The sequence below is a fragment of the Triplophysa dalaica genome, chromosome 7, assembly GCF_015846415.1.
Source record: "Triplophysa dalaica isolate WHDGS20190420 chromosome 7, ASM1584641v1, whole genome shotgun sequence".
NCBI classification, from domain to species: Eukaryota; Metazoa; Chordata; class Actinopteri; order Cypriniformes; family Nemacheilidae; genus Triplophysa; species Triplophysa dalaica.
The window spans coordinates 24,747,574-24,771,821 of record NC_079548.1 but is presented as its reverse complement, the minus strand read 5'-3'; the positions used below and the strand labels follow the sequence as shown (position 1 = coordinate 24,771,821).

General features: G+C 40.8%; 1 protein-coding gene across 2 annotated transcripts in view; it reads right to left on the bottom strand.

Annotated features, from left to right (window-relative positions):
- The window catches only part of LOC130425899 (serine/threonine-protein kinase/endoribonuclease IRE1-like), a 61,899-nt gene that overhangs the window by 23,891 nt on the left and 13,760 nt on the right, over positions 1-24,248 (bottom strand). For both annotated transcript variants that reach the window (XM_056752329.1, XM_056752330.1), the window contains 10 exons: positions 20,096-20,168; positions 19,103-19,175; positions 14,423-14,545; positions 11,705-11,806; positions 11,221-11,482; positions 9,079-9,157; positions 5,981-6,146; positions 5,544-5,659; positions 5,273-5,461; positions 3,326-3,569 (listed from right to left, as the gene is read on the bottom strand). In XM_056752329.1, coding sequence (XP_056608307.1) covers positions 3,326-3,569; positions 5,273-5,461; positions 5,544-5,659; positions 5,981-6,146; positions 9,079-9,157; positions 11,221-11,482; positions 11,705-11,806; positions 14,423-14,545; positions 19,103-19,175; positions 20,096-20,168 — 1,427 coding nt within the window. The remainder of the gene's footprint in view (positions 1-3,325; positions 3,570-5,272; positions 5,462-5,543; positions 5,660-5,980; positions 6,147-9,078; positions 9,158-11,220; positions 11,483-11,704; positions 11,807-14,422; positions 14,546-19,102; positions 19,176-20,095; positions 20,169-24,248) is intronic.

The window sequence follows — 24,248 nt, the reverse complement described above, 5'->3', positions numbered from 1 at the left end:
GAGACCGAGTGTTTTCACTCCGCTCCGCGCTCAAATAAAGTTATAAATTTATAATCAAACGTCTCAGTGTCGCGCGACACAACGAATTGATTATGAAATTCGTTACCAACTCTTTTAGTAATCGATTTGTATCGATTAAATCGATTCGTTGTTGCAGCCCTAAAAACCGCAGAAGTAAAAATCACCAATGACATAATTAATGCAAGTACTAGCATGAGTAAACACATAAAAACACAAAAAAAGCATTTATTTCACAACATCTTTATAACTTTGTATAACTTTGGTTGAATCTAAAAAGGTTTACATAAAACATCTTTAGCAGCATTATAATCCAGTGATGTCATCAGGTGCCAGTACTGCAGTAATGAATTCATTATCATGGTATTAAATAATATAATAATAATATATATTAACTAACTATATTTACTAAGGGTTTTGTTCAATGACTGTAATAAACATCATATACTGTTTGGCATTGATATCCGAACACAGTTTTATAAAATATAGTCCCTGGCATATATTATATGCTATATTATATTATAATAAAATAATTTGCGCGAGGAGTGAAAATCAGATCATACGTTCCTAATGGCTCTACATACCTTTATTACGATACTGCAAGTCACTCAGAAATCAAGACGAGCTCACACTGTTAAATCTTCAATGCCAAGCATTCACAATAAAACACCCATTTTCAAGTCCACAACCGTAATCAATCAGAAAACTTTGAATATATTTCCCATTGTGTACACTGGATTACTTGTGAAAGAACCATCTGTCATCATTGCTTACCAACAAAGTATGCAGTCAGCGCAGTGTTCCTCTGGCAAAGCTGCGTAATATCTGATGAGTCAGTTTTATGTGTATAGAGTAATAAGTCCACGACCACACGATTCACACAGCCGTTTGTAGAATTTTGCTGATGCTAGGTAGGAAGCTGATTATGAACAAGTGGGTTGACAATGACCCTCCCCAGATTAAAGACTAGCTTGCCCTGATTGAAGAAATGATTATCCTAGAAATAATTGAATGCATGTTAAAAGGCAAATCTGAATAGTTTTGTAAATGGTGGGCTAGTCCTTCAGAATGTCTTGGTGTTGATTGCATGCTCAATACGTATTCTTAAATAATACTGTAACTTTAAGATGATACTAGAAAAGATTATGTATCTGTGTGATAGTATCTTTTATATCTAAAGTTCCCTTTCTGTCGGTCTCTCGACGTTGTGTCGAGAACGACAGATGGGGTTCGCCCTTGAGAACCAATCAACTCTGACTCCTATAGAAAAGGCCAATGAAATTTGGCGAATGAAATTTGCATGCCGGTCTCCGCCCCCGGATGTCCGGTATAAAACGAAGCCGGCGTGAAGCATTCATTTACCTTTTGTTCTTCAGAGCCTTCGCTCATGACTACGAACAGAACAAATTCAATGAATTCTTCTGCTTCTTCTACATTGCCGGATCTACGATGTGGAGCAGCGGATCGTCCCTACCTGCAGCGACCTTCCCTGGGCGTCTCGGCGGTTCCGGAGGTGTTAGAGATTTTTTCTAAATATGGTCCTTTTCAGGACTGAGCATTCTCCAGGCTGGCATGTCCCGCTGTTCTCTTGGGTGCGGCACCCTCATCGAGGAGGGGGATGGACACGATCGCTGCATTAGGTGTCTGGGCTGCGGGCAGATTGTCATTCAGAAGTTGCGGTCACGGGTGGCTGTCTTCCTACGGGAACCAGCCACCATTTCGTCTGCTACCCGGGCTGTGACATCTGTGGCTATGGCCCCGATGACCACCCACGTTAGCAGCGTTAGTGATACGGGGAACACTGCGAACGTAAACCCGCCAGCCTCAAGTGCTCACAGGCAGATCCAACCCCAATTCGCTCTTCTGAACGTTCCCCAACTGGCGGTGGCATACCGCCCGGATCCTCAGGCACACACTCGGAAACGATGTGTAACATAGAAGAGATGTCGCTCGCAGCATCAGAGGGAGAATGGCATCAGACTCTGACGAATCCGAGCTCCACTCCCAGCGGTCGAGTTCTGGAGGAAGCAGGAGTGATGTCATCCGTGCGAACCCGGGGATACGTGGTTCCTGAGGTCGGAGCGCGGTGCAAACCGCGCCCACCCCGGGTGCCATGTTTTTCCCGGAGGTGCATGAGGAGCTGTGTAAAACTTGGAACGCTCCACTCACGGACCGTTCCAGTGAAACCAGCTCCGGCTCCCTTACTTCCCTCGATGGTGGGGCAGCCAGGACTACGCAGAGATCCCCCAGGTGGAACGTCCGCCTGCGGTGCACCTGTGCCGCAGACGGCTACCACCTGGGGAGAATCGGCCACGCCTACCGTCCAAAGCGCGTAAGACTTCGGCATCATTGGTATGAAGTCACAGAGGTAGTCAAGAAACTCCTCGGTGGCAGGGCACCGGGGGTGGATGAGATCTGCCCTGAGTACCTCAAGTCTCTGGATGTTGTGGGGCTGTCTTGACTGACATGCCTCTGCAGCATCGCGTGGCGGTCGGGGACAGTGCCTTTGGACTGGCAGACCGGGGTGGTGGTCCCTCTTTTTAAGAAGGGGGACCGGAGGATGTGCTCCAACTATCGGGGATCACACTTCTCAGCCTCCCCGGGAAAGTCTATGCCAGGGTACTTGAGTGGAGAATCCGGCCGATGGTTGAACCTCGGATTCAGGAGGAACAGTGTGGATTTCGTCTCGGTCGTGGAACACTGGACCAGCTCTATACCCTCTCCAGGGTGATGGAGGGTTCATGGGAGTTTGCCCAACCAATCCAGTCAGTTGGTAATACCTAGAATTTCAAAATCAAGTGCAGGTGGTAGATCCTTTTCTTATCTAGCGCCTAAAACTGTGGAATATTCGTCCCTGCACTTTCCAGGAGGCAGACACACTCTGTCAGTTTAAATCTAGACTAAAGACGCACACTATATTCCCATAATATTAATCCTCAAAGGATTTAGGCTGCATTATTTAGATCAACCGGAACCAGGAACAGATCCAACAACAAATGTTGTACTTGTTGCATCAAAGAGTGCAGAACAGTACTCTACTCTAAGCCAGTCTTGTCTCTTTGTTCCAAGGTAACCGGAGGATTACTAAATCACAACTTTTCAGCAATAAACAAGCAATTCTTCAAAGAGGTTTTCCGAGATGATAGATAAGATTTTATGGAATAATATTTTCTGATATTCTTAAAAATGTCCCAGCACAACTTCTGACGGGGTTTTCCCCGTATCACATTACTAAAAAACACTTTTCCCACTTTACATAGTTTTACAGCAGATTTCAAGGAGCATTTTATTTTGAAGAAAATCGTACCTGCTTCCTCATGCTCATTGGCTGAATGTGCTGTCTCAGACTGGGACAGGTTAGAGTGGTTGGACGCCCGTGGGGTGATGTTAGGGCTGCTGTGGGAAGAGCCCTCTGAGCGGATGTGGGCTGTCTCTAGGAAGTCAGAGTCAGGCGGCTGAAAGATGAGATGTTGTCGCTGTAGGAGGTGAAGCTTCTCCTCCATCTGCTGCTGGAACTGCTGGTGCTGAAGCTGCTGCTGCTTGTTAACACTCTGAAAAAAGCAGTAGCACATTCAGATCTGAGCAACTAACACACCGATATCAGCCATCTTTGATTTTATTGTCTTTAGAGCATGTTTACAAGACCTGGGTATCGATTCAGATGTCCCGGATTGATTCAGAAGGTCTCGGGTTGCTTCAATTGTAAATTTTGAAACATTATCGTATTTACAATTTAACTGTGAATTAATACAATTAATTTAGTTTCCCAGCTGGGTGTTAAACTCTTTATTTTAGGTATACAATAAAACACAACCTTTCAAATGCATATAATTAGTCAGCAGAATTTTTCAGAACTGCTGCATGCATGCTGTGGAACATTTTTTTAATTTAAGATATAACCAGGGGCGGATCGAAGGGTGGCTTCTGGGACTCCAGCCCCAAATGCAGTGACATTATTACAATGTTTCACTAACATTATACGCATACTATACATTCCAAAAATGTTAGCATAAAAACACTTGCATAGTGGAATGTTTTAAAAACTTAAATCATAAAAAATATGTCCTAATGACCTAATACAAGTTCCTTGCAAATCAACGTAAGTAACATTATTTGTGTATCACAGGACTTTTTCTTTACCTAAACTTTAAATAATCTTACGACATATTTTAATGCACTCTATTATAGTTATAACAATAAAAATGATTATTTGTAATATAATTATAATTATGTCATTGTAGGCCAGGTACCACTTTATAATAACATTCCTTAATACATCATTAACAAACATTATATAAAGACAGAAGTCCTGGTACAGGCTTTAGTCCTGTCTAGACTGGAATACTGCAATGCTATCCTGCCTGGACTTCCAGCTTGTATAACCAAACCTCTACAGATGATCAACAATGCAGCAGCAAGAGTCCTTTTTAATTAGCCGAAGAGGGCACTTATCACTCCGGCTTATATGGCTCCCCTATAGTCGCTTGCATCAAATTCAAAGCTCTGCCTTTGGCCTACAAAACAACTACTGGTTGGCACCCCCATACCTTCACACGCTAATACAGACTTATGTACCCTCTAGATCCCTGCTCTCTGCTAAGGAACGACATCTTGTGGCACCATACCAAAAAGGATGGTGGAATGACCTGCCTGTTTCTACAAGATCAGCAGGTTCCTTAGCATTAAAGTAGCCGTGCAATGGTGTTTCATGCACTCTGACTTTACAATGTTAACATGCTGTCTTCTCAATCCCAGCCAGCCTTTTTAACAAAAGTTGCCAGCCTACGCCAGCGTTTTTTTTACATTTTCACCCAAATTTAATGGCTCAGAGAAAATTTTCTGTAAAGAATATATGGACAAACAATATGTCATATGAAAGAACAGAGTCTCAGCTTTTAAACAAAAGAAACCGTTTTTTTCTGGGTTTGGAGACCGTTTGAAACTGATATATGGAGCAGTCCCATGCAGTGAGTGAAACAGATGTTTGTTGACGATGTATGAGCACGTGCTTTGGTTCAGCCTATCCCATCCACAACCCCCCCCCCCCCCCCCCCGCACGCGGCGTATGATTTCGGAAACTATCGTAAAGCTGTATTTATCTTTTATAAATGTGATCAAACTAAATACTCTTCGAAGTTACGAAGTATGCAATACTTCGCTATAGGTACTCAAGATTAATATGAGATTGGCAAAAACCCTGTGTGTTACGCCTGCTTTAAAAAACAGATAAAAAAGTTTTTTTTTTAAAGTTTACCTTTGGGTAGATGATGATGAAGGCCACCCATCCAGCCAGCAGGAAGGTGCAGAAGATAATGGTAGCCATGTCTTTCAACATGGAGTCCACCGGAGTCTCCACACGTGGTTGGCGTCCAGGTTTCTCCTCCAGGGAAGAGATGGGTGGAGGTACTGGACTGCTGTCCTCCATTCCACTTTCATTCACCCTCTGAAAGACAACAGAAGTACGTAAAGGCTCTCTTTAACAGCTGAAGACAAGACACATGTTCAGCATGCGACATTGTCCATACCTCTTCAATGGTTTTGTCTGTGGCGGGGGGAATGACGTTGCCGTGTTGACGGGGGATACTCCCTGGAAATTTCTCCAAGATTTTGTTGTGAGCATCAGGTGGTGTTTCGTGGTGACCTACAGAAAAGAAAATCAAATGGTAGGAATAATGTTGATACCTTAATAACATTACCAACACAGAAAATTTGCCATACTCTGTAAAATGACATTCCTACTAAACATTGAGTTAATGTTGACTAGGCAATCAAAATCACAATGGTCTCAAAGCTTAAATATTCTTATCTGAAATATTAAATATTTTTCATAAAGTGATAGAAATCGATGATGTTTCATTTACTCATGTAGTCGAAACATAACTTCTGTAAAATGTCAGCACCAGGGGGCAGCAGTGGTTATTTTCTGCATGATTTACAAAACGTGTAAAACTGTAGGGCGCACCTATCAGCAGCAGAGAATTCCTCATGAAGTTGATGCGGTTTCTCTCTTTCACTGCAGTGTTAAATTTCACTGTTGTGCTGGGTGTGATCACACACTCCTGGTCCTCTTCCAGACTTGACTCCTGGATACTAGGGCCCTCAAGCAAAGGAAACGTTCTTCCGCGGGGCTGAGAAAAACACACATTTTATGTGGCTTGGTCCTCAACAGCATTACAGGGTTGACTCAAGAAGATAAAACATCTGACGGCCAACACTTCCACAGCACCGTTCATGGGTCAGTGACAAAACAGGATTGGCAAGATGAGAAAATCATTAATCTTTTAAAAACTAGTTTTAAAGCATGCATCAGATATGTTAAAATGTATTAAGTGAAGTAATGTTGATTGTGTGTAATTACAAAAACATTAGCACCATTTCTTATGAAGTAAAGACTAAAGGTAACCGAAAATGTGAAATGGTGAACCGTCAAAGACTGCAAAATATTAAATATTTTATCCAACTAAATGGAATGTTAACATACTCAACCACTTGACTATGTTGCTTCTACAGCCAAAGACTATTGTTTGTTGAATACGTTAACAATGAATATCAACCATGATAGTCAACAAGTTCAGCTGAAGTGGTTTTATTTATTTTTCAATGCTGAAAAAACATCACATTCGCAAATCATCATATAGATGGCTGTGATCATCTGGGGAATGTCATGTAACCATCTTAATTTATTAAATTCTGACGCTGATTATATCTGGGAATAATCTGTTGTAAAAGGGGTCAAATGACACGGCTAAAACGAATACTATCGTTTGTTTTAGATGTAATGTAATGTGTATACACAATTTAACTCTTTCCCCATCAGCCTTTTAAAAAAAAAGTTGCCAGTCAGCGCCAGCGATTTTTAACATCTTCGCTAAATATTGATGGCTCACAGTACATTTTCTGTAATTAATTTATGAACAAACAATATATCAAATGAAAGAATGGATAGTATTCTTCTATCTTAATTTTTTCTTTTTTATCACCCCTTAGATGTGGGTAGTTTTCTTCAAAAATGCATCACTTTGACCAAAAATAAATGTAATTATCTCAGCTGTTTAATCAAAGACTTTTTCCAAAGATGTGTAACAGCCCCACCTGCTGTATAACAGTACAAACACAGATTGCCGTAATCACTCGTCTTTGACTGGGAAAGTTTTTTTTTTAATTCATTTTTACCCAACATTATTAAGAGTGTAGAATGCATCTTTTGTAGCGACACATTCATTTTAGCAATTTTACATGTCTCATACATGCATGGGCAATTTATAACACACCAAAGACACAGTAAAACACGTATTCGCGCCATATGACCCCTTTAACTCTTTCACCGCAATTGACGAGTTCTCGTCATTTAAAAAAAAAAAACGGGTCCCCGCCAAAGAAAAGTTTTTACGGCAATCAGTGTTTCTACTGTTATACAGCAGGTGCCACTTTTACAAACCTTTGGAAAAAAGTACAGAATCCCAGAACCTAGATCGTCTATGTTTTAGCGGTTTTTAATGATTGGAATCTGGGCGGAATCTTTGACAAACAAACGTTTATTATGTCAGCTGTTTAATCAAAGTGATGCATTTTTGAAGAAACCTACCCACATCTACAGAGTGATAAATAAAGATAGAAGAATATGGTTTCTTTTGTTTATGTCAAATGAAAGAACGGAGTCTCAGCTTTTAATGTTTGTCCATATATTCTTTACAGAAAATTTACTGTGAGCCATTACAGTTGGGTGAAAATGTTTAAAAATGCTGGCGTAGGCTGGCAACTTTTTTTTTAAAAGGCTGGCAGGGAATGAGTTAATAAGAAAGTAACCTTGTGCTACGGAGACCGTATGCGGTGTGAGCAATCGGTCATTTAGCACAGAGCTCGCATTCATCTGGGCAGAGCAGCAGTGCCAAAGCACAACCCAGGTAAAGAAAATACGACCATCGGACCATCCCAGCTCAGACCACTACATCCCCAGCAAAGAGCAAAGACGGACTATTTGCCTTATAAATGCTGAAGTTACAATATTTGGTATTAAATGCTAAACTAAAATCACATGTCAGCAGTTTGAGTGCAGCTATGACACGTCAGAGGGGATCTGGCCCTCCCGGTTTAGCCTGGTTTCTCCCGAGGTTTTTTTCTCCATTAATCAATCATTGAAGTTTGGGTTCCTTGCCACAGCAGGGCAGTGTTGGCCTGCTCAACGGGAGACTGCATTCATTCATTTATTTTTTCAATTAGAAATGAGATATTATTTATTAGAATGATCTTACTCGTTGTATAAATACCATGCACTGTGCTGTGTTTAACTTTTCTGTTTTGCCTGTTTTGCCCCTTTAAAGCTGCTTTGAAACAATACACATTGTGAAAAGCGCTATATAAATAAACTTGAATTGAAAATAACTCTGCTTATTACTGACATTTTATGTTTCAAACTAAGATGGCGAAAAAGATGCCAAAGTTACGGACTGCAGCTTTAAAGTAGTCTATGTGACTACAGTGGTGGCCAAAATTATGTCCTAAAATATTCAAATTATCTTATGAGATTTTATTATTTTGAAAAAGATCAAAGTTTTTACAGCTACACCACATAAGAAATTTATGCAATCATTCTCCGATAGTTCTCTCAAAATGAAAAAATTAATGTCATGTCATTTAAGAATTCTTCTATTTTTAGGGATTAGAGACGTCGGAATGTAACATTTTTAATTATTCAAGAGAGCCATGTAATTATATAAAATGATATTGTCAATATACACATAAACATGACTTGACACAATTTCAGAATGCTTAATTAGAATATGGTCTGACTTGTTACAGCCGTGGTGTTTCAAGCAATTTATAACCATACAGATATTCCCAATCAGCCTTATTTACTTTAGAAGTGTTTGTTGTAAGTTTACACTTTTATAAAGTCATCACACAGATCATACACATTCAACTGTAAAAGCTCTCTACTGTGTTCCATCTTTTCAACTAAGGGAAGGATAACCAAGAATGTTGTATACCAAATTCTTGTCGTTTAATTGTATTTGATGTGACAGGGCCTTAACAATGTTTTAACAGTTTATCATAACTCACCACAACAGTAACACCGTCATGTACCAGTGAGGGAGATGCGTACAAGCCAGTAGAGTGTTTGCCTACATACAGCGTGGACCTGTAACAGTACCAGACATAAATAGCAGATTATCATTCACAATAAATTTTGAAGTTTTAAGACTGCAAGTGACTTTAAAAAACAATATTACAAGTGATTCGGTGCTTTCCTGTAGCTCAGTGGTTAGAGCATGGCGCTAGCAACGCCAAGGTCATGGGTTTGATCCCAGGGCATTGCACATACTGAGAAACAAATGTATAGTATAATACACGGGCAAATTCATCATTTTAAGCCACTGTGTATTATTTTGCGGTGCTTGAACTGCGTTTTTTTCGAGAAGAGGAGCGTTGGTTACTTTGATACACTGAGCGTAAAAAAGGCAGAGCGCCGGCAAACAATTGAGAAAGCACGCCTGGATACGGCCCCTAAAACTGCTGTTTACCAAAGACAGTTAAAAAATGCAGTTCGAAACCGCCTGACTACGACGTCACAACCCTGTAACCAATCAACTTAAAGCTGCATACACACCGCCAGCGACTCTGTCTACGAGGTTCTTAGAAGGTGTTCCTAGCTTTGGTTGCTCTAGTTACAGTTTAAAGCAACCCCTACAGTAACTGACGAGAGATGAATGACGTGAGCTCCACTGCTGTACTCCTATTGGTAGTTGCTCCTGAAAGTCCCTCATCATTTGCACGGCCACTTCCTGTCACCATCTGTCGCTTATGTCACCTGATGTTGCTAAGCTACCATTGAAATTGAATGAGATCATGTCGCTCTGTCACTGCCAGTCACTGGTCGTGTGAATGGGCCTTAGTAGATTTGAACCATAGATCTGCACGGATGGCGCATGGACTTGCTGTTGTTCCAGCTCTGCTTCTGTAACACAATCACAAACATTGAATAATTCATCTATGTACCTATTATCAACGGTCCGAGCTAACACGATTGAATAGAGCCGGGGACTAATTTGCATCTTCTTGAATCCACGTATAATAAATGAAGCAAGTGTGTTGAGTTACCTTAAAGTCATTTTAAGGCATACGGTAATAAGTATCGCAGGGAAACCGTTCACTTTAACGTTCACTTGTTTTTATATTATTTTTTGTTTTTATTTTTTGGGTGCCACCTGCTCAATATCACACGTGTGCCTCATTTTTTCTTATTACTCTTCTCTCACCTGATTCCCGTTTGTACCTTTAGGATTTCGTCATGGATGATTGCCGTCACCTGTTACTCTTTTTGGTTTACCATAATTCAGTGCAACAATGTTTTTTCGTAGATTATTGTTCACCTTATTGTTTCTTTTTGCTATGTATCCAGGATTCTCCACATAATTTCTGATCTCGACATTTTGTTTCAGTGAGGCTGTTTTGTGACAGAGTTACTTGGACTTTTTGTTCATTCGGCTATTTTCCTCTCTGCCCACCACTTTGCGGTTTCCAGTAATGGCACCTCTAGTTCCAGTTTTGGATTACCTTTGTTTCGGCTGTGTGCCTGGAGATCCCTGGTAATTTTTTGCTTCAGTTGTCAGTATTAGGTTCTTTTTTGCTCTGTGTGACTAATAAACTAATTTAAACGGCTTTCCTGCATTTGAGTCCCTTTTTGTCCAGTGACAGAGTGACTTTAAAAAATGAATGTTAAGAGATCTGTGGCTAAGGGCTGAGTTTGATCTCACTCCAGCCGTTTCTTTTATAAAGTGATCTGCTGTAAAAATCTGCACATGCTCAAGCATCTTCTACATAGCATAGAAAAAGCAGACAGGATGTGGCTCATAAGATGTATGTTGTAGGGAACAAAGTGTTCAAAAGACGAGATACGTTTTGCACAAAAACATGTCAAGTCATAACCCCAAAAGAAAAATCACATTGTAACATCTTTCACATATATTTTTGACATACCAAACAAATTCTTATTCCTGAAAAGCATCCAGACTCTTTCTAAGATTTTTTTGTAATCTGCATTACTTTCATGGTGCAATCTTATAATACAACAAATTAACTAAATTATGTTTACTTACTTTCTGCATTTTTTGTGTATGCCGAAAATGTGTTCAGCAGCTTTTGTGATCATCTCTTAAATTACTATTATAACGTATTGTGCATGGGGTTTAAAGCGCTGCTCACATTAGCTTATCTTTAGTCTTCTTCTCCCGAAGAAATGGATATTTCCACTGCGTGATGCGTCCCCCCTCTCCTGACATGAAGGTCAGGTAACGCAGTGTTTCCACAGCAACGTTGGTGTGCGGGACCTTGCGCAGTCCCTCTCGCTGCCAGATGTAGATGGCCACCACGGGAGAGTTGTAGTTCTGTACCCACTGCACATCGCCGGATTCGCCGTCTACCGTCACCACAAGACCGTCACCATTGGACACAAAGTGAGCCATATCTGTCAAACACATTAAATAAAAAGAAAGGAAGATGAAACTTTTTTTAAGGATTAAGTGTTTTAACCTCATTGAAGCGAGATGTGTTTACAGTGTGCCTCATGTGCAATACACAGCATTTATGGCCTCTCTTTTGGCTTATGTATTAGAGAGACCTCAACCATTGAAATACTACTGAATGACTGTTCAATCCAATACAAGAAAGTAGAAAACTGTAAACATACTGTATTTGGTGTCGTCGTCAGGCAGAGTGAAGGCATAATCCGAATAGGTGGCGTTCCAGCGCAGCTCTCTGCTCTTTGTGTCGAACATGGTGATTGTGTACTCTGAGAAACAACATTGAATTCAATTCAAGTTTATTTATATAGCGCCTTTCACAATGTGTATTGTTTCAAAGCAGCTTTACAGGGGCAAACAGGAAAAACAGAAAAGGTAAAACACAGCACAGTGCATGGTATTTATACAACGAGTAAGATCATTCTAATAAATGATATCTAATTTCTAAATAAATAAATAAATGCAGTCTCTAAATATCTTTGTGTTCAACAGAACAAAGAAATGCATACAGGTATTGAACAACTTGACGTTGTGTAATTCATGACAGAATTTTCATTTCCATTTAATATCATGGTGGATTTTTTTATAATCCTTTTTTATGTTCAATCCTTATCTGAAAACTTGGAGGTCAGCCCAATAAAAAGGCCAACACTGCCCTGCTGTGGCGAGGAACCCAAACTCCCATGATTGAACCAGACTCAGCCGGGAGGGCCAGGTCCCCTCTGATGTGTCATAGCTGCACTCAAACTGCTGACATGTGATTTAAGTTTTAGCATTTAATACAAAATATTGTAACTTCAGCATTAATAAGACAAATAGTCCGTCTTTGCTCTTGGTTGGGGGTGTATTGGTCTGAGCTGGGATGGCCCGATGGTCATATTTCTCTTGGCTGGTGGTGGAATTGCCTTAGATGGAGCTGGGATGGTCAGTCAGTCTGCAGCTGTAACATCCATTTTACAAATACAAAGATCAACTATTACCATGAAAGATTAACACGATTTTAATCCTTTGTTGAAAATATGAGCGTTGGTTTCCCATACAAAACTAGTAGTGGGTGCAGTGTGGTACTGTTGTGGGTGATAAAATGTAGTTCAGTTACTTACCATTATCAGAGATATATTAATAGATTATTTTCCAGAGTAAAGGTATGTTTATTGGCTTGTATCACTTGTGAAATTACTTTGTGTAATCTTCAAATCATATCATTGCCTTTTTTAAAGCTTCATTGTATATACACCAGGGCTCCAGACTATTTTTTTTAACTAGGAACTCTGTAGCCCCTGACTGAAATCTTTTCCCCACTGGTGGTTGCACCCTTCACTTTCACCATTTGTAAATAACGGAGCCTCCGGGGTGGGTATTTGCTATTCTGTGTTGCTTCACTCGCCACAGAACGCAAGCAAAACATTTTGGGGCACACTTTAAATCACCCTGCAGTGCAATTATTGACATTGTCCCTCAAAATAGCTGTATTACTGACAAATACTTTGATAATAAATAGACTCAACTTACAGAAATTACAATGTGCAGTTTTATTTTTATTTCAGAGGGATCAATACCAGGGTCATACGGAATCTGCAGACTTTTTTGTTAATTATGTGCTATAATTTTGGAAAAATCTGTAGAATTCTGTGGAACAGTTTTTAATACGTTTACATTTGTACAGAAATGTAAATGTGTGAATGCGTTAAAATAGTTTTAAAATACTACCTGTCTAACGGCAGGTGATGGTGTTATGGTTCCGCTCATCATTTAAAAAGAGGCAGAGCTTACAGTGAAGCTTTAAGGGCTAAGTAAAGAGACTGTTTAGACTCTGAATACACCAGCCCAGATTAGTACTAAATTCATTTGAACTAACAGAAAACGTGCATGTCATTTTGTATGAAAAAGTATTTTGTATGAAATATATTTTATTGTTTATAGTTTAAAAGTAAATGAATGGATCGTCTTAATACGTTCTTATGATGATTTAATTGTGTATTAAGGACAATTGTCATCATGTTCACAACACAATTTAAAGATAACTTCACATAAACTTAACAAGAGTACCTGTCGTTCATTCTTGTTGTGAACGGATTGGAAATTATTCTGCGTCTCAAGGTTCCACCTATTTGGAATGATCTGCCCGCTGCTACAAGATCTGCAGATTCTGTAGCCATCTTTAAAAACGTCTGAAAACAGATCTCTTCCGTCAACACCTGACTGATCAGTTCTGACTTCTATTTCTTCTCTACTAAAAAAAAAACTCTAACTTAGCTCTGTATACTGTGTTAGGTTTTATGAGACCAGTCTTCTTTTTTGATTGCACTTATGCTTTTGTTGTCCTTATGCTGTCCCTATTGCTTCCATTGCTTACCCCACCTGTTAGTCGCTTTGGATAAAAGCGTCTGCTAAATGACTAAATGTAAATGTCAAGTAATCAACAGATAAATGGCGTATTCTGAACTCCTCTGCAGATCCTTTCATTTTAAAAATCACAAATATCAAATCGTTCTTCCTCAAGCTCAACAAATCCATCACATCAAACAGCGAATCCTAGTAATCGACAGCGAGAAACATCAGTCACCCACTCGCGCAGCTCCGGACTCTCCCCTTCTCACTCAATCACGATCTACTTGTCTTTTCAAATGAGATATAACAACTAACAAAAAAGCCAAATTGGCAGGTCGCACATTTTGTATCGAGTACTCGTAAAAACCGATTGCGCTGTTTAAAAAACTTTAATCGCAGTCTGGAGCCCAGTACACTGGTCCCTGTTTTTTCAGTTACAGTTTTCTCCATTTACAGGCCCCTTAGAGGTAAAGCACTACTTACAAAGTTTCAGTGTTTTTGTTCATGTAGATAAAGAATCTGGTGCAAACTTTATGTGAAATTCTGTGTCTTACCTGTACGGCCAAGGTAGAGCAGAGAGGATGATGGACAGAACATCTCCGCATAGGATGAGGTCAGCGTTTGCTGCTTCTCTCCAGTCAGCAGATCAACCACATACCAGATGTCTTGTTTCTTACCTATAGACAAACAAACATTTAACACCTAAACAAAGCGCTACAAATAAGGGTGTTCCTGTAGCTTAGCTGGTAGAGAACTGTGCAGTGCAAAGATCATGGGTTTGAACAATCCCGGTGACCACACATTTACTGATAAAATGTCATTTACATCCCTATCCTAAATATTTACAAACATCGGTATAAATAGTGTATATTGTATAGTTTGGCCTACAGGCCATTACCGCACACAGCACCCTACTCTAGATCTGACGTTTATAATGTCAAACTTTACTATTAATCGAAACGTGTGCAGTTTCGTTTTCCTCTTCATGCTGCTTATAACTGATAACAAATATAATTTGATAGACCTACTCTTTCAAATGTTTGAGTGATTTTTTTCTTCTGATGATAGAAATAATACAGGGAATAAATTATTTATTATCATTGGGTTTTCTGTCACATTATTGCAAACACGCTGGTGCACGCGCACACACACACACACATCAGTGTCTCAAGCTTCAGTGTCCGTTCGTTCTAACGGACGTTTGAAATGAGTTTCAATTCAATTCATGTTTATTTACAGCGGGGAAAATAAGTATTTGACACATCAGCATTTTTATCAGTAAGGGGATTTCTAAGTGGGCTATTGACACAAAATTTCCACCAGATGTAGCCATCAAGCCAAATATTGAATTCATACAAAGAAATCAGAACATTCAAGCATACAAGTTCAGTCATAATAAATAAAGGGAAATGACACAGGGAATAAGTATTGAACACATGAAGGTAAAGGTGCAAAATGGTATAGAAACCCAAGATATCACCTGAAATCAGTCAGTATTGAGAGAGAAACCCTGCCCCCTATGCTGCTTTAGTCCTAATTGATGGCCTATAAAGGCTTCTTATGACCTAGGAGGCACTCAGGAAAGACTTCATGCTGGGTAAAAGTAAAGAACTCTCTTCGTAATCTTCGAATCTTCGTAATCTTATCGTTGAAAAGCATTTTGATGGGAATGGTTGTAGGCGCATTTCCAGAATGCTGAATGTTTCTGTGAGCACTGTGGGGGCCATTATCCGGAAATGGAAAGAGCATCAGTTCACCATAAACCAGCCACGATCAGGTGCTCCACGTAAGATCCCTGTGCGAGGAGTCCAAAGAAAAATCAGGAGAGTTCTCCAAGAGCCAAGAACCACTCGGGGAGAACTTTAGGAAGACCTTGCATCAGCTCTGTTAAAGTTTGCGAAAGAGCATTTTGAGAAGCCTGTGGATTATTGGGAGACTATAGTATGGTCAGATGAAAGTAAAATGTAACTTTTTGTTTCATTCAACACACCATGTTTGGAGAAGAAACGGCACTGTCAGAAAGCTGAAAATGAAAAGAGGGTGGACATTTCAGCAAGACAATGATCCCAAACACAAGGCCAAGAGCACAATGAAGTGGTTTCAAAGAAAGAAAATCAAGCTGCTTGAATGGCCCAGTCAATCACCTGACCTAAATCCCATAGAAAATCTATGGAGAGAACTGAAGATCAAAGTTCATAAAAGAGGCCCAAGGAACCTTCAAGATTTAAAGACCTTTTGTGTGGAAGAATGGGCCAGAATCACTCCTGAGCAATGAGGCATCTCCACTCCATACAAGAGGCATCTAGAAGCTGTAATCACCAACAAAGGCTTTTCCACAACAGTATTAAATAAAGTGTGTTCAATACTTATTTCCTGTGTCATTTCATTTTATTTATTATGACTGAACTTGTATACTTAAATGTTCTGATTTCTTTGTATGAATTCAATATTTGGCTTGATGGCTACATCTGGTGGACATTTTGTGTCAATAGCCCACCTAGAAATCCCCTTACTGATAAAAATGCTGATGTGTCAAATACTTATTTTCCCCGCTGTGTATAGAGCTTTTCACAATGAGAATTGTTCCAAAGCAGCTTTACAGGGGCAAACAGGAAGAACAGAAAAGGTAAAACACAGCACAGTGCATGGTGTTTATAGAACAAGCAAGATCATTCTAATAAATAATATCTAATTAATAAATAAATGCAGTCTCCCGGTGAGCAAGCCAACACTGCCCAGCTGTGGCGTGGAACCCAAACTCCAATGATTGATTAATGGAGAAAAAAAAACCTCGGGAGAAACCAGGCTCAGCTGGGAGGGCCAGATCCCCTCTGACATGTCATAGCTGCACTCAGTGACTCCGACCAAAAGCCACCGAGCAAATATCCACGAGGAAGATGGAGATGATAAAGAAAGTAGTCTTACTAGGGCTGCAACTAACGATTATTTTAATAATCTATTAATCTGTCGATAATTTTTTCGATTAATCGATGAATCCGATAAAAACAAAAACCAAGAAAAGCATTCATTTCCAACCCTTTATTTAACTAAAATATTTAGAAACTGCACAAACATGTTGCTCCTTGAACATCCCTGAGCTGTTATAATAATAATAAAATCAAATAAAAATGGACTAACACAAAAAACATACACATGTATGCTTTACATCTGCCAAATATATAGACTTTTTTTAAATAAAAGTGCAACAAGTGCCAGTACAATAAATAATTTATAAAAAATAAAGAACAATACCATTCCATTCCATTTTCTACCGCTTATCCGAACTACCTCGGGTCACGGGGAGCCTGCGCCTATCTCAGGAGTCATCGGGCATCAAGGCAGGATACACCCTGGATGGATTGCCAACCCATCGCAGGGCACACACACTCACTCATTCACTTACGCACTTAAAGAACAATACAAATCAGAAAATTTAACAGGATTTGTTTGAATATAAGAACTTGTTCTCTACACTACACTGCAGACCCACACACTCGCAGATGCACACACGCAGATACACACACTTTTGCAGATGCACACACTCACAAACTCTCACACTGACAAACATACACACTCTCTCAAGTTCACTTGGAGCTTATTCATTAAATTATTACCATCATTGTAGTAGGTGCAAGGTTAATTTATACACAACATTTAAACACAGTTCCAAATTGGCCATGGTCGAGTATGTCCACAACTGCCTCCAAGTGTCGTCTACGGGTCTCTCACCCTTCCAGTGCTGCCTAGGTTATCAGCCCCCACTATTTTCCTCTCAAGAGGCTGATGCCTCCGTCCCCTCGGCTCACGCGGTCTGGAAAGTTGCCAGAGGAGCCCTTATTCTCACATACATGTGTGGTCAGAGGGTCTGGTTGTCCACCTCAGACCTACCCCTTAAACACCCCACACGTAAGCTGCAGCCCAAGTTTATCGGCCAATTCCCGATCACCAAGATCATCAACCTAGTAAACATCTGCCTTAAACTTCCCCTCACTCTCAGGAGAGTTCACTCCGTTTTTCATGCGGCTAAGATCAAACCTGTCAAACACTCCCCCCTTCAGCCCTTGACCTCTGTCTCTCCACCCCCTAGACTCATCGATGGGTCACCAGCCTACACGGTACGTCGACTCCTCGATGTAAGGCGAAGGGACAGGGGCCATCAATACCTTGTAGACTGGGAGAGATGCTGGGTCCCCGCTCGGGACATACTGGACCGCTCTCTTATTGATCGTTTTCTCCACTCTCGTGAGTAGCTTTGGATGCCATGGGGCATCTTAGGGGAAGGGGTTCTGTCAGGCCCTGTTGTTAGTTTTGGGATTTATAGGTTATCATGGTTTTGATTTTCCTTTTACTTTAATCTAAAGATTCATCATAAAAGGGTGTTGAAAATATTATTGCTGATAAACTTTCACGTGTTTATTCCTTTAAAAAAAAGTTGTTTTACTTTTAGGGTGAGGTTGTTATGTGTTCAGCTATACTGCCCAGTGGTTCTCTCTTGCTCGCTCTCTCTCTTTAGTCTGTCTCCCTCTAGGTGGTGGTGTGACCCAAATTGAATGGAGTTCCATATTGGACTTTTCTTTTACAGGTTTTGTTTTTAAGGGCTGCCTTAAACACTCCTCATGGTCAATTTTTGGCCATTTGGGTTCTCGTTGGGCTTACCCCAAGTTTGGTTGTGTTTCGTTAAAGTTAGACCTTTGAATTCTGATTTGGTCTTCCTAGTTCTTATAGGAAGTTTAAGGAAAGTAGGGAGTGTGTCGCCATCTTCTTTTGGATGTATTTATTCTCCTTCTGTTATGAGTTAGGAAGTTATAGTAGAGATAACTCGTCAATGGCGGTGAAAGAGTTAAGAGTAAGAATACGACCCACTGACCATTCGGTGGACGGGATGCATTGGAGGGGTCGATATTGTTGATTCTGTTACATCGGATAAAGGCTATTGAATACACATAGTTGAGAATATCAACTGTGCTTATTCCCCGTGTTGATTTAAGTTAAAAATGTCCCTGAGATGCACTATACACAATATCAGCTATCATAGTTATAGTACCACAGTGTGAAACAACAGAAATCTTCCCCAAAATACCCCCAACAATGGATGAACGTACGCCATTGCCTGTAGGGTTTTCAAAGTAGATTTCCAGATTCTAGTTTCAAAATGTCTAAAATCTAAGTAAATAGCACACCTTTTCACAAACAACATGCCACATTAGGTGAGACACTTCAGTGAAGTAACCTACCCATGTATAAGATGCCATCAGAACTGCGACATGGAGATGCCTGCACCAGCTCTGGTATGGTAAACGGTAGTTTCTGTAAAAAAAAATGTTTGTCAAAATAACAAACATGCATTTTTTGTTTTAGTTATTCAATGTGGGCCCTGCTGTGGCTGGATAAGTAAAGTCAGTGTTTCACTTCTACAATAATACTATACATTGTTACTACCTCCTACAGACCTGCAAACTAGGGAAGAGGTGAAAAAGGTGTCATGCGTGCAATAGGGTTGCACAGCGTTTCGGAACTACAGTAGCATCGCGATGCTAAAGCTCCAAAATACCCGAGATGCCTCCATTTTTGAAACTGTAGTACCGTAGTACTGTAGTTAATGTTGCATATGCGCATTTATATTAATTTGAGCACTTACATCTGCCTTTTTGCGGTGTTTGTCTCCTAAATGAATGTGTGTTTTGAATGACTCGGACGAGATAGTTTTAAACTAGCGTTTTGAACGAGTTTGTTAAATGATTCACTAACTCAGTGGAAAATTGACACCATCTACTGGCCGACTTAGTTCTGCATTTAAAGTAAGCCTAATATTTACCTTTTTAAAGACTGCTGTTTCAATGAAATTTGTCTCACATTTGAATTAGTTCCATTGTAAAAATGATCTAGTGTACTTTATTTACAACAGTACTAAAACTCATAGACACTAGTATTTTTGAGTCTTGAATTATGAACATTGGACAGCATTGCGATACTACTTTGTATCGAGTTACTTCAGCAGGTATAGTATCATAAGACATGACAACCCTAGCGTGCAATATAAATCTCTGTAGTGGGGATTTGGGGACATGCTTGGCCATAAGATTTTTTGTTGTTGTTTAAACATGTAAACGCATTTTGGCATTCTCTGGCAAGGAAAAAAACTATATTTGTTTCAACAACAAAAATACAATTTGCCATCTACTAAAGAGAAACAAACAAGAAGTTCAAATGACCGCAGTTTGTCTCACCGTTAGTCCCTCGTTATTTTTCCCTCCAAGAGAGTACAGACTGCCATCATTGGGGTCCGGGAGAAAAGCAGGCCTGTTAAAACATACAAGACACTCACCAACTTTGTTTAGGCACTTATTTGTTTTTTCTGTGAAAGGACTAGTTCACTGAACATTTAAGCTGTTCTTTATTTACTGTACAATGGGCAAAAAAATATTTGATCCCAAGCTAATTTTGTAACTTTGCCTGCTTTCAAAGAAATGAAGGGACTATAATTTGCCACATCATTGAGGGGATGAGGGACAGGGTCATTTACTGTAAAATCTTGGACGAGAACCTCCTACCCTCAACCAGTACACTGAAGATGGGTCGTGGATGGGCCTTCAAAATGAAAAAGACCCCAAAACATTTCGCTAAGACACAAGGAGTGGCTCAAGGAGAAGCACATAATGTGTCATAGGCAGTTTACAGAGCCTAGTCCTATAGAAAATCTATGAAGGAGACTAAAACTTCAAGTTGCTGAACAAACTAGAGAGTTTGTTCAATTCAGAACAAAAAACTATTTAGAGAGGAGTGAACCAAAATGTTTCCTGACACGTGTGCAAACAAGGTCACCAACTATAAGAAATGTCTTACCTCTGCACTTGCCAACAAGTTTTTCTCCACAAAGTACAAAGCTATGTTTTGCTTGATGATCAAATACTTATTTTACTCAATTAATTGCAAATCAATTTATAACATGAATGTTTTTTTTTGTTTTTTTGGCTGATATTTTGTTTCTCTCAGTTAAATAAACTTACCATAAAATATATAGACCCTTAATTTCTTTGTAAGTGGGCTAACTTCAAAATCAGCAGGGAATCAAATAATTGTATTCCCCACTGTACGTACCCTCGTTGTATTTTGATATATAATGCAGGTCTTTTCCACACAATTACAGGTCACAGGTTTGTCAGGTTTGAAAGGTGAAATAATACCCTAAAACAAAGAGATTCATATGTATTGTGTCCTGATTCTTCTGAAGTCATACAACAGCAGTATGTGAAGAACAGTTACCACACAAAAACCTATTAAGACTCCCTCTACCACATCTCTCAAATCTAATCTAAAAAAAACGGTGCTTTGACACATCATTTTAAGATATAAGAGTTAAATAAAAGTTGATTGGTTAATAACTTAAATTCAGTCTGTAACAGAAGCAAGGCATAGGGTTTCTTGTAATGTAGCAGTATGAAAGGTAATGTAGCATACTGATTACTTTTACAGTGTTTTTATTTTTAGCTTGAACATTAAATGTGTACAATTTCTCCTTTTGTTTTCAAGTTAAAGTGACATCAGCATGAATACAGGATGACAGATTTCATTTTTGGGTGAAATATCCCTATATTGTGTGAGTAAGGGCTTTGTATCATCAACAACTTCCTAGTACGATATGAAATATATCCCAATATGGATCAATTTTTAAATACATTTCAATTTAGAAGAATTTATTAACAATATGATCCTTTTTTGTACTTTGAATAACCATTGTTAAAACAATTTTGATAATAAATATCAATTGTGTTCTTGATATGCAAAAAAACCTGTCTTGGTTACGTATGTTACCTCAGTTCCCTGATGGAGGGAACGAGAAATTGTATCTAAACGACAGCATAGGGTTTGAACTTGAGAACTTATCAACTCTTGATTGTACTTTTAAAGGGCAATGAACTTAGAGGCGCAGGGCACGTACACTGTAGGGGTTGGGTCTTCCTCCCCACAGGGGAGCGCCTGCAAGTTCACCTCCTGGTCCCTGAAGGTAATGATGGAAACTTTGGGCACAAAGCCACGCCGAGTTCTTAGCTGCTAGGGAGTCGCCCGGCCCAAACTCTAGGCACTCATTGGACACCGAGAGTGCATGCAGATCAACTACACACTTGATGGAAGCGAGCGCCAGTAGAAGAACTGTCTTCATCTTGAGATGAGGTAGAGTGGCTTCTCCTAGGGGCTCAAACGGGGCCCTTCCCAGGTCCACAAGGACCACATTAAGCTGCCAAGAGGGTACGGAGTGCAGTCAGGGAGGATTCATCCTCCTTGCGCCCCTCAGGAACTGATTACCAGGTCATCGTGTCTGAGAGATTTACCTGCCACAAGTGTGTGATGTGCAAAGATGACGGCGAAATGCCCATTGAGCACGATAACGATCACACAACTCTGTGGTACTTCCCTGCCGGAAGAACACCAAGAGAAGAAGAGGCGCCACTTGTAGCCATACAGTCGCCTAGTGGCTGGGGCTCTTGCCCGATTGATCGTGCTTACGACTGAAGGAGGCAGGTCACTCTGGATCTCCTCGTCCCATCCAGGAGCTAGACGTCGAGGTTCTAGAGGTCTGGTCTCGGGTGCCAGACCGTGTACTTCCCCTGAGAAAGAAAGGTCATTCATCAGGGGAATCTGCCAGGGGGGAGTTGTTGTCAAAAGCGTCAGCTCTGATAACCAAGTGTGGTTGGGCCAATAGGGTGCAACTAACAGAATTTTGTGCTCCTCTTCCTGAGACTCACTGGGGGGGAGGCTTACTACCGCTTGTCCCGCAGCCAGCAAAGGCACCTGCGCCGAGGGGGGCCCGATCAGGGAGTACCAAAGCAGACAATGGGAGGTGTCCAGGGAGGCAAACAGCTCCACCTGCCCAAACTGCCCCCAAGCTGGACGGCGCAGAGATGGAGTCGTCACTCTACGCAAAGCCTGACCTGCCGAGAGAGCGCATCGGCTGTCTGGTTGAGGTCGCCCGGAATATGAGTGGCCCGGTGGGATTCAACCAGCTGCTGACTGCAGAGGCGTTAGGCGAGTTGCAACATCTGCTGTGAGCAGCACGTACTTGCCCTGAATAAGAGGACCTCCTCAGGAAAAGCCAAGCACCCAGCAACTCCAGGCAATTAATAGGTCACTGCAGGCGGGGGCCCGTCCACCTGCATGCCAGTTTCACACAGCACGCCTGAAGAAAGGACACGTCTGTCCAAGGGGCTAGGGTGCGACTGCAGCGAGATGTGATGGGAATATGCCTTGTGCTGCTGTGCCACACTCTCCGGGGAACTTGAGGACCCCATATAACCCAGGAGCCTCTGAAAAAGTTTCAGTGGGACCGCCAACTGCTGCCTGACGAGGGTCAGACAGAACAGCATTGACTGGGCGCGCTCTGATAAAGGGCGCTGGGATGGTAACAGAGTCAAGTTCCATACCGAGATAAGAGGTGCTCTGCGCAGTGGAGAGCTTGCTCTTGTCCCAGTTGATCTGTAGGCACAATCAGTCGAGGTGCCGGAGCACAAGGTCCCAGTGCATTCACAACAGATCTCGCGAGAAAGTCAAAATGAGCCAGTCGTCGAGATAGCTGAGAATTCGTACATCCTCCTCCCTGAGGGGAGGACGGGGCACGGGAAGATGGGGCCAGACGGACCGAAGCCGGGAGCTCCATGGAGTCATCAGTGTCTGATGCCAGTGAAATTGACATACAATACTGTGACGGAAATCTCATAATCTGCACGCTGATGCATGGATCCGCTATCGGACAGTCTACTGCCGCCCATTTGAGACAGATTAGGGAGAGAAACGGAACCTGGACGGTCTGCGGTATTGTTGCGATGGGTTAACGTCGCATCTTCGACACAACGTCGAGAGACCGACAGAAAGGGAAAAATTGTTTTGGATTACAAAACATAATATTACAAATTTAGAGTAATATGCTTGCATAAACTTGCCATTCATATCACAAGTGTGTCAAATTAGGGCCTAACAGCTTTACTGTACACAACACTAACCTTAACTTGCCTTATACGCACCGTTTAAGTGAATGACCCGAGAATGGGCTTTCATGTATGCGCTGACTGAGGCACAGAAAAGGTGAGAAAATGACTGTTTGCTTTCATTTTATGATGGTGAAACTTTGCAGGTAATCCGATGGTGACATTGCATACATAATCGTGGGGGAGGTCTGTACGGATCACGGGTAAACCACCATTGGATCATTTACACAAATTATTACAAAACATTTGATGCATAATTACAGTTGTATCGATGCACGCATCGTCAGAAGCTCATGGCGATGTAACGCCATATCGATATTTGAACACAGCCCTAGTCTAAGTGCATCACAAATTTGATCAACAAGTGAAGATAACTGATATCATGAACAGGAAGAATAGA